Below are 10,003 nucleotides of genomic sequence, written 5' to 3'. Positions count from 1 at the left end.
AAAGGATCAAATAGTTTAATAAACCTATAATAAAAGGTCCATAATCAGCTAAATCTAATTAACCTACAAAAACACAAAACAAGAAAAATTTCTTTACCCTTCCTATTTTCTAATCTTACCGTTGATGGTAAAAGAGAAGCTCTCGAATCCAGCAAAAGTGAACAACACAAATCAAACCAAAATATATATTCTATTCATTGATCAGTTAGTGAGATCCCATTTCAAAGTAGAGGTTTGTTTAATTGATTACATTTATATCTTTTACTCTCTTATAGTTTATTGTTTCATGTCATAAAAATGAGTGGGCACGATACTCGTCAAAGAATTGATCACGATCAAGGCAATGGAATGAAGAAATGTTTTATAGAAAGAGTCCATATTTCAAATTTCGCCCAAGGCTATAAAATAGTTTAAGACGGTCCTTGAAAGGTAACACAACAAATTACAGTAGAGGAAGTAAGGCGTTAGTATGATTTAAGTTTTAAATTAAACGGACGGTGTAGCAAAGCAGCACATTGGACCCCCAAGAAAAAGAAGAAGAGTGACAGGTATATAGCAAAGAGACGTAGACAGTGGATTCCTTCGCGAATGTGAACTCAAAAGAAACTTTTATAGACTGCTTTTCGTAATTTTAGGCGGTTAGTTTTTCAAATAGCCACCTGTCGAGATATTATTGGAAAATAAAGTGGCATATGCTTATAAAAGAATTATAAAAAGTCAGAATAAGAAAGAACTGTAACAAACTGGAGCATAAAAATACAGTCATCAGGGGTCAGGTGTGTAACCCTAAAATTAAAATAAATAAGAAAAAAAAAATAGAGAAGAGAGAGAGACAAAAGACATCCCAATTGCAGAGAAACCGTGTTGAAGTTGGTCTCTGAGCTGCTTCTTCGCCCCTCTTTATATTTTCCAGCAAATTATTTTCCTTTTAATAAAAACTTTTCTAAGAAAAAAACCGTATAAATTATCTGAGAGTCTTCAACAGTTTCTCCAACATCCAACAAATTCCAGATTTTTTTTTTGTGATTTACCACTAATAAGTCTTTGGATATGGCGTCGAGTCAGTGGACGAGGTCAGAGGATAAGATGTTTGAGCAAGCTTTGGTGCTTTTCCCCGAAGGATCTCCCAATCGGTGGGAGAGAATCGCCGATCAGCTCAACAAATCGGCTGGTGAAGTTAGGGAGCATTACGAGGCGTTGGTGCACGACGTCTTGGAGATCGATTCCGGCCGAGTCGATGTCCCTGATTACATGGATGACTCTGCGGCGGGTTGGGACTCAGCTGGTCAGATCTCGTTTGGTTCTAAACACGGCGAGGGGGAAAGGAAACGAGGAACTCCTTGGTCGGAAAACGAACACAAGTATGTGTCCTAACATCATAATTTACCAAAATTATTTTAAATTAGGGTTTTGGTTGGTTAGGGAACTTGGGATTTAACAGTTTTCAAATTTATTTTTGCTAAATTTAGGTGATTAATTACATTGTTTTAATATTATGAATCTTTTGTTACAGATTGTTTCTGATTGGATTAAAGAGATATGGTAAAGGAGACTGGAGGAGCATATCGAGGAACGTGGTGGTCACTAGGACACCTACGCAAGTCGCCAGCCATGCTCAGAAATATTTCCTTAGACAGAACTCGGTGAAGAAGGAGAGGAAGAGGTCGAGCATACACGACATAACTACGGTGGATACTAATTTAGCCATGCCTGGTTCCAACATGGACTGGACTGGCCAGCAGGAGAGCTCTCAGCATCAGCAGCAGCAGAGCATGTCGGAGTTTGGTCAGGAGCTGACTCCTGGTGGTCATTACGAGGAGTTCGGTTATCGGATGTGATAAAAAGGGAGGAAGTTTGTAATGGTTTTAGTTTGTTTAGTAGGGGGTTTTACACATTTTATGTGAATAGGAAAGCAATAGCATTGGGTTTATTTTCTTATACTGATGAAAGAATAAAAAAATAGTGTATAGAAGTAAGCTTTTTTTGTAACACACTTTGTTTGGTACCGTTTTGGTATTTTGAATCAAATGCATATGGTTGTTTTTCAGTTGAGGCAGTCATTTATATTTTTTTATAACAAACACACAAACAAACATACATCAGGAGGGTGACAAGTACAAAGTCTCAAACCAAGAGGACAAAGGTCAAACTGTCACAGGCTTATTCTTCATTTTTTTTGCTTGCCTTGTGACCACATGTTAACGCCGATGATGAACTCATGGCTTCTTATCCTCTGGCTTCTGCATAAGAGAGTGGAAGCAAACGATCAATGAACGGTTCTTTTATTTGATATGTTCCTGCTACATTAGGGTACTAGACATGCCCCTAGTCACACATTATTTAAAGAAAAAGAAAACGAGTGTAAGTTGATGTTATGATTAAAGTTTACCTTTCCTGCACTTCCTTTCTCATTATCTGTCTTCTGTTGCTCGAGTTTCTTCTTCCTCTCAAGTATCTCCTTCTCCATTTTCTACAACAAAAAAAAAGGTTCTGGGACTTCTTAGATGTGGGTTGTGAGAACTAGACGACACATAGCTTCATAAACTAGACGGCGTGCCAAAATATATTCATCCAACACAGAGAAACTGATACAGAGCTGCACAGCTCATCGATCTACTCTTTGACTTTGATTTTTTAAAACGAAGACAGTACAATTTATATATCAAAAGTATTGATCCAAATCTATCTAATCAGGTTAAAGATCAGATCTAGCGTCATTTCCATAAACGCTATTTTGATCGATTTACAATGATTAGATATTTCTTTATCTGGATTTTATCTCGAAACATTGAATCCAATAAGTAAGTAACAGCGCATTAAAAAAAATCAAGATACAAATAATGAGCTTAAAATGAAGAAGAACCTGGATGTAAATGGTCTCTTTGGCACGTTCCTCATCGCTAAGCACACGACCTTTGTCGTCGCTGAAGCAACGAACCGATCCAACAGAGCGAGATGCACCAACCTGACTCTCCCCTAAGGATCGAGCCAGACCTAGCCGTGCGATCGCATAACGAGCCGAAGACATCTTTGCTAATCACTGAGATTTTTCTCGAAATGTCGTTTATTTTCTTTCCGGAGAGAAGGAGAGTCTCGTAGCAGATTCCGGAAGAAACCGCTTTAACCGAACATATTTAAAGGCCCATTGGGCTGTTATTGCCTAGTTTTAAGCCCAACATCGTTTTTTATTTATTTATATGCATTAGTAAATCCGAGAACAAGTCCGATTGGCTTGTAGATTAGAAACGTCAGCAACCAAATCAATGCGTCTAAATTCGACTCACTCTCACATTATTTATAGCAATTTGAATAGTTTTCAATCAATTATTCGTAGAAACATACAAGAAAAAAATAAATTAATATGCGATGGTACTACTACTACTACAGGTGGACCAACTAAAAAAGTGACGTCACACATCAGCAGATTCAGCACTCCACCATCTTTTGTTATCGCAAAACGCCAATTATTCTCGTCGTTTTGGATTCAGTTCTCTTCTGACTTGGGAGGAGAAAGAAGAAGAAGTCTGTTTCAACAACTTCAATGGCGCTCTCGAATACTATCTTCTCTCCTACTCATTCTCGCCCGATCAGCCGGCAAGCTCGTTTCCCCGCGCAAACTCCACCTCCAGATCTACCGTCTGCTTTGTTCGGTGATCGCCGCAAGTTCGTCGAAGGTGTAATGCCTCTATTGACGATGAGGTTAGCGGTTGCGTTTTTTCTTCGCTGGAGATTTACAGTCATTGTTGCTCGTTCTGATATCTCGGATTTAGCGAACTTTTGTTAGGTTCTTTATATTAAAGCTACTCTTAAGTTCGAATGATCGAATCTACTAAAATATTTGCTCAGTATGTGATCTAGATTCGTCGTTATGAATCTTGAGCTTAAGAGAATCGAGAAACTATATGTATCGTTTGTTTAAGATGAACCAATCGCAGATTCTTGTGTGTGTGTGTGTTTTTGGTGATATCATTGGTTCGGGTGATTGATCTGAGATCTGCTATACATCTTCACGTCCTTGTTTGATTTGATGTGCAGTATAAGAAACCGTGTATATGCTTCGATTAACAGCACTGATGCATCCTCTCCGTCTTATCCGGTTAGTTTCTTGTTTCAGCCTTTTTGTTTTTTGGATTTTAATCACCATGGACTTGCATGTATAAGGTTTATGTGTTCATGTGTATAATATTTGATATATGTGATCTCATTTTCTTATGTTTAATAGGGATAACGGTCTGCGTATGAGTGTTTATGTTGTTGAGATGACATTTGCTGGATAATTTTGATCGCAGAAATCAGAAGACGATGAGGACTTTGTTCCAATGCCAATGGTTTTGATTGACCAGGATGCTGACCCTGAAGCTACCATTGTACAGCTCAGTTTCGGAGATCGTCTTGGGGCTCTCATTGACACTGTTAGTGATTGATTCTGCCCATTAAGCTTGTTTTGGTTTTTATTCCCATCTTATTAATGTGGTAAAGATCCTGCTTACACCGGCAACAGCACAAGGCTTTAGCCGTTCTTGATCTACTCGAGCTAGATTTGTAGTATTTTGATGTTTGACTATTAGCTTATCTCTGCTTATCTTCTGGTATTGTGGAAACTTGCCTTGTTTTCGGCTTATGAGAATCATTGTTGTGTTTTGGCAGATGAGGGCGCTGAAAGATTTGGGATTGGATGTAATAAAAGGAACTGTCACAACTAAAGGATCCGTTAAACAGACAAGGTTTTCTATAACAAAACTGTAAGAAAGTCCTTCTTTCCTGCTCTCTCTCTTTGCTTTAGATGTTTTCCTAATCACTTATTGGCCTCTAACTTCTTCAATAGCATGTACAGTTTTGTTAATGTCCACCTTGTTTATGATGATCAACCGTGGAAATTTATTTTCATCTTATGCTGGTGTAGAGATCTTTCATATGTGACATTTACTATAATATTTATCTGAATAGTTCTTTCAAAAATTGATAATTTCTGCAAGTATCATCTTCAGCTACCTGGATTGTCAGCTATCATAGATGCCTAAATTGATTTTCGATATATTTTTTATAACAGAGACACTGGTCGGAAAGTGGAAGATCCCGACTTGTTGGAGCAAATTCGGTTAACAATCATCAACAATCTCTTAAAATACCATCCGGTCTGCTTATGCTTTCTTTATCCCTTTACCTTAATCACATTCACATTCAAAAAGGCTTGCATTAAGCTTTGGATAATGTTATAACATTTCCCGTGTTTGTTTTGCAGGAATGTAGCGAACAACTTGCAATGGGTGAGACCTTTGGAATAAAGGCTCCAGAAAAGAAGGTAAGGTTTACTATCCTTGTTGGACTGTACTTATGTTCCCCATGTCTTCTGGCTAAATCGAGCGTTTGAAGAAGTTTGAAGTTGTTCTAAAAAAGCCAGCTTTACTGATATCTTTATTCTATTTTGGATTCATGTGGTGACAGGTTGATGTTGATATCGCGACTCACATACATGTGAAGGAAGACGGACCAAAGAGGAGGTATATATATATAAGTAGAAATGAGAGCACACAGTCACATTTTTGTGCCTTACAGAATAGTTTACATAACCGTCGCCGGTTTGTTGTTTTCTCTAGCCTGCTTTGCATAGAGACAGCAGACAGGCCAGGTCTGGTTGTAGAGATGATAAAAGTGATGGCTGATATCAACATTGACGTGGAATCCGCAGAGATAGACACAGAAGTACTGAAAATTCTTTAATACAATCTCCACATGTACCTGCAGTGTAATTCCCTTTCTACATCCTTATAACAATAACGTGTAATTGTCTCAGGGACTGGTTGCGAAAGACAAGTTTCATGTAAGCTACCAAGGGCAAGCACTAAACCGTACTTTGTCACAGGTGAGCTTTTTTTTGTTTCTGTTACTTTCTACTTGAAACATTTAAAAAAAAAAGATAGGTTAAGAATCAACTTCTCCTGCAGGAGCTGGTGAACTGTCTGCGTTATTTCCTGAGAAGGCCTGAAACTGACATCGATAGCTACTAAATGAACTCTGTTTGTTCAAAAACATAAATTGCTCTCTATCCTTCTTCACGCAGTCGTATCTGTGCTTCGAAACTTTCAAGTCATCTGTTTGGAAGATGATGTAGAAATTCCTGATACTAAAACTGAACCATTGTGGCTAAAAATAAATAAATGGGGTTCTTGACACTTGATTTTTGGGTCTTTTTGAAAATAATAAGAGACTCGAATTTTTCAAATTCGAAAAAAACTTGAAAACCTGCCTTTCCTTCCGGATATTGAAAAGGGAAATTGCCACAAATACCACATTCATAGTACCATTTTTCATGTTTACTCAAACTTTTAATGAAGGAAAAATACAATTATACTCTTAGGATTAACTAATATAGACATAGGGTTTAGAGTTGAGAGGTGGGGTAGGGTTTTTGGAATGTGAAATTTATAATTCTAATAAATATATAATTACTTAAAAAATATATGAAAAATAGTTTCAAACATAATTTTTGTTTTTAAAAAAGAAATTTGAAAATAAAATTAAAAAAGTTCAAAAAAAAATTCAAAAAATTATTTTTATAAAAAAGTTCGAATTTAAAAAAGTATAATTCGGAAACATAAAAAAAAAAAAATTTTTTTTTTTTTATTTTTTATATTTAAATAATGATTTATTATATATATATAAATAACAAGGGTCTAAGAGTCTTTTGCCACTTAATGAAGAAGGTATTTTTGAAAATGTCTCATTAGTGGTGGTAAAAATGAAAAGTGATACTATAAAATTGGTAAACATGTAATTTCTCCTATTGAAAAGTTTATGTTTCAGGGCTGGACTGGACTGGACCGAGTAAGGCTGGATCTTTGGATAATAACGGGACCTGAATGACCCCTAGGATCAGAGTAATAATAGGGTGTATCTCTGAAATAATATAGAAATTAAACATAAATTTCCAAGTGGAAAACCCAATAGTACTAAAGCATAATTTATTTCAAAATAACACATAAGACGATCTCCAATGGTGCTCTATAATTTTTTGTATTTTTTTTTCTCTATAATTTACTCTATGTATAACCACTGGAGCAAATTCAACTCTATAATAGAGTTACTCTATTTTATAGTGAAATAAAAAAAAATATATAGTGTACCATTATAACATAAAATAAAAGTTAAAAAAAAAATATTTATATTTTGGTTATTAGGATTTAGGGTTTAGTAGGAAATGGGGCCAAGATAAGGGTTTAAAGTCGAAAGTAATTTAGTAAATTTTGATTAAATAATTAATATTATTTTGAAAAAAATCTGTACGCTATTTTTATATAATTTTATTTTTTGCTATTTAAATCATTTATCTTAAAAATTGAAAACAAAATCCAAATGTTTGCAAGCTCTACAAACATAAATTAGTAATCATAACAACACGTTAACTAAAATTTATTATTATTTGAACTCACTAACTGTTTTATATTTAAAATAATATATTAATTATTTTTTATTTGAATACATCTGTTTTTTGTTTTCTAAAATGTAATACATAATCAATTATGAGAGATATTTTTTGTTAAAAAGGATTAATTTAATTAAAGAGAGATTTGACTATTTTTATTTAGAAAATAATACCGACAACTAGTACGCCTCTAGATTTTATAACAGTCGCCATCTCAAGTAGCAGCATCATAAGAGATTTTTCCAACTTCAGGTTCTTTTTCAAAAGCTTTAGACATCCAGCTTTTTTTTTGGTAAAATCTTTACTCAAACTTATTTCAGAATCTATCAACATATTTTTGAAAAATTGTAAATCTTTATGGTGTATATGCTCCTTTTTTTTTGCTAAAAGTGACTATGCTCCTTGTCAGCATTATTCGCTGATGTTAACAAATTTTGTTTAGTATATCATGTTTAATTGATAAATTGAAGGTGAAAAATGCACTCCACCACCTCATTAATTAGCTGTATTCTGTAATAGTCAATCATAAATAACTAAACAGTTTTTCGAAATTAAAATCGTTTTGGACTGATTCTACTCTTTTTTTGGTCTCCAAAGATAACATTAATAAAATTAATAGAAACTTCGCGTAAATAATTTTAATTGTTTTGGTGACTAATTCTAGTTTCTTTATGACTGATTCAATAACATAAAAAGAAATTTCAGTATCTCAACAAATTATTTTATTTTCAGAAACTTAATAGAAAACCACTAATGGGACCACTTCTCCACATGAACGTAATACATAAACTGGAATGTCAGTTGCGGAGATGTATATTTTTCTCCCAGAGGTTGATTGTTTCCAGTTTTTGAAGTAGTTTTTGGGTTTTTGTTTTTTCTAAAAACTATTTTTTAGACAATCAAGCTTTTAGAGAAATAGATTTCCTATAATCCAGAAAAATTAGTTTTTTTCTTCAAATAACTGTCTTTTATAAAGAAAAAACTAAAATCTAAGTTTTTATGGTTTCTTCCAAATCTAATGACAGTTTTTCAATTTTTTTATTATGATTAAATTTTTGCTATATTTTTGCTTTAATACAGGAAAACAAATAAAACAATAAATACTAGAAACAAATCAGATTTAATAAAAAAACATCTGTTTAATATATATAATACAAAAATAAACTAATAAGAACATTTCTAAAACTTGTCAATAAAATTAACTTAAGTATTTAAATTTACTTTTATGTAGAGTTTACATGTTTTGTTAATAATCTATTGGTATTATTTATTGATTTTTTTGATTTATTCTTTTGATAATTTAAGTTTGGTTTTTAAAATCAATCTATAAGTGAGAAAATTTCAAAATAAAAGAAAACATTGATAAAATTTAGAAAAATTAAAATACTTTTAAAAATAAAAAATAAAAAATTTAGAAATAAAAAAATCTAAAATCAAAAACCAAAATCCAACATTTTCAAGTTTGTTGTTTAAAAAAATTTCATTTATTTTTAGTACAAATAAAAAATTCATGATCCAACTTACGTAAGTTTTTTTTAACTAATCAACATAAATTAATTGCGGATAATAGCATTTTATTTTTTATTTTTTCAGAATAAACATTTTACTATTATTAATATATTTCTTTTTATTAATATTAAAAACAGAAACCAAAAACTTAAACTTAATTATATGCACCGGTGCCAAAAGTTATTTTATAGTACAGATTATAATATTCTTAAGAACACATAATATAGTTTTCATAATTTCAAAGGGTCAGCCTTGGCCCCTCTATTACTAAATGACCTCTTGGTCTGCCCCTGGGAACGTCTAGAAAAAATTATGTGAAAATCTCAAAGGAATTTGACAAACCAAATATACCAAAGGAATTGAAACTGTCCAGCATGATCTTTTAATTTAGTAACATTCTATATAATATGTTTGTAATACTGTTTATAAATGTTTCGTAAGAAAACAGAGAAAAAAAAACCAAAAAGTCAGACGAACAAAAATAATCATATAATCATATACTAATAAGTTCCTTTTACGGCAACAAAAAAAAAACAGTAAACATATTATTTAAGAGAATGTAATGACGTGAGAGTAATTGCGCTAAAACCCCTATAAATATAAGATTCTTATTGTGCCAAGATTTCATCAAATTTTGAAAGAGAGTTGATTTGAGAATAAATTGACGAAACAACTCCCGATTTCCTATCAGAATCAAAAGAAATGCCAGGTTCTTCAGCTAGTTCCTCAGGACAAGCCGCAGCTAGTTCTTCAGGACAAGCCGCAGCTAGCTCTTCAAGACTAGTACCAGGTTTTTTAAATAGCTCACTACTGTTTCTTTTCCAGTGAAACTGGGTTTTCATCATCTCGTTACTACTTAAGCACTTGTGGCGACTCTGTGTAAGAACACAGACGCATGTTTCTTCCACGTCAACGGTTTGCATGTTGTAGTTCTTATAACTTGTTTTCAACGTTAGGTTCCGTTTGCATATGGATGTGGATGCGCATATAAATGCATCGTCCATATTCAGTATCAAATATTATTAAACCGTATAATTTTGCATCTGAGTATATTTTAAGGGAAATAGCCAT

General features: G+C 33.2%; 3 protein-coding genes across 3 annotated transcripts; 2 read left to right on the top strand and 1 right to left on the bottom strand.

Moving 5' to 3' along the window:
• Nucleotides 1–745: 745 nt before the first annotated feature.
• On the top strand, nucleotides 746–2,047 carry LOC106428268 (transcription factor DIVARICATA-like). The gene is made up of 2 exons (XM_013869017.3): nucleotides 746–1,361; nucleotides 1,514–2,047. The coding sequence occupies exons 1-2, from the start codon at nucleotides 1,051–1,053 to the stop codon at nucleotides 1,836–1,838; spliced, it is 636 nt and encodes a 211-aa protein (XP_013724471.2). The 5' UTR covers nucleotides 746–1,050; the 3' UTR covers nucleotides 1,839–2,047.
• A 1-nt stretch (nucleotide 2,048) lies between these two features.
• On the bottom strand, nucleotides 2,049–3,131 carry LOC106428278. Its single transcript, XM_013869021.3, has 3 exons — nucleotides 2,864–3,131; nucleotides 2,390–2,470; nucleotides 2,049–2,240 (listed from the first exon to the last, which is right to left on the bottom strand). The coding sequence occupies exons 1-3, from the start codon at nucleotides 3,026–3,028 to the stop codon at nucleotides 2,217–2,219; spliced, it is 270 nt and encodes an 89-aa protein (XP_013724475.2). The 5' UTR covers nucleotides 3,029–3,131; the 3' UTR covers nucleotides 2,049–2,216.
• Nucleotides 3,132–3,270: 139 nt separating this feature from the next.
• On the top strand, nucleotides 3,271–6,178 carry LOC106428286 (ACT domain-containing protein ACR12). Its single transcript, XM_013869028.3, has 10 exons — nucleotides 3,271–3,699; nucleotides 4,036–4,096; nucleotides 4,290–4,412; nucleotides 4,648–4,742; nucleotides 5,051–5,135; nucleotides 5,243–5,302; nucleotides 5,446–5,501; nucleotides 5,598–5,703; nucleotides 5,795–5,863; nucleotides 5,946–6,178. The coding sequence occupies exons 1-10, from the start codon at nucleotides 3,542–3,544 to the stop codon at nucleotides 6,006–6,008; spliced, it is 876 nt and encodes a 291-aa protein (XP_013724482.1). The 5' UTR covers nucleotides 3,271–3,541; the 3' UTR covers nucleotides 6,009–6,178.
• The last annotated feature ends 3,825 nt before the right edge of the window (nucleotides 6,179–10,003 follow it).

This window comes from Brassica napus, chromosome A3 (genome assembly GCF_020379485.1).
Source record: "Brassica napus cultivar Da-Ae chromosome A3, Da-Ae, whole genome shotgun sequence".
In the NCBI taxonomy this organism is placed as follows: domain Eukaryota; kingdom Viridiplantae; phylum Streptophyta; class Magnoliopsida; order Brassicales; family Brassicaceae; genus Brassica; species Brassica napus.
The sequence above is the reverse complement of the archived record's forward strand: the minus strand, read 5'-3'. Positions and strand labels throughout refer to the sequence as shown.

What these genes read in the sequence shown, in the direction of transcription:
- LOC106428268 (XM_013869017.3), top strand. Translation starts at nt 1,051, where the DNA reads ATGGCGTCGAGTCAGTGGACGAGGTCAGAGGATAAGATGTTTGAGCAA. An exon ending in TGGTCGGAAAACGAACACAA is followed by an intron (nt 1,362 to 1,513) that starts GTATGTGTCCTA and finishes CTTTTGTTACAG; the next exon opens with ATTGTTTCTGATTGGATTAA.
- LOC106428278 (XM_013869021.3), bottom strand. Translation starts at nt 3,028, where the DNA reads ATGTCTTCGGCTCGTTATGCGATCGCACGGCTAGGTCTGGCTCGATCC. An exon ending in AAGAGACCATTTACATCCAG is followed by an intron (nt 2,471 to 2,863) that starts GTTCTTCTTCAT and finishes TTTTTGTTGTAG; the next exon opens with AAAATGGAGAAGGAGATACT. An exon ending in AGAAAGGAAGTGCAGGAAAG is followed by an intron (nt 2,241 to 2,389) that starts GTAAACTTTAAT and finishes TCTCTTATGCAG; the next exon opens with AAGCCAGAGGATAAGAAGCC.
- LOC106428286 (XM_013869028.3), top strand. Translation starts at nt 3,542, where the DNA reads ATGGCGCTCTCGAATACTATCTTCTCTCCTACTCATTCTCGCCCGATC. An exon ending in TTGGGGCTCTCATTGACACT is followed by an intron (nt 4,413 to 4,647) that starts GTTAGTGATTGA and finishes GTGTTTTGGCAG; the next exon opens with ATGAGGGCGCTGAAAGATTT. An exon ending in CCGCAGAGATAGACACAGAA is followed by an intron (nt 5,704 to 5,794) that starts GTACTGAAAATT and finishes TAATTGTCTCAG; the next exon opens with GGACTGGTTGCGAAAGACAA.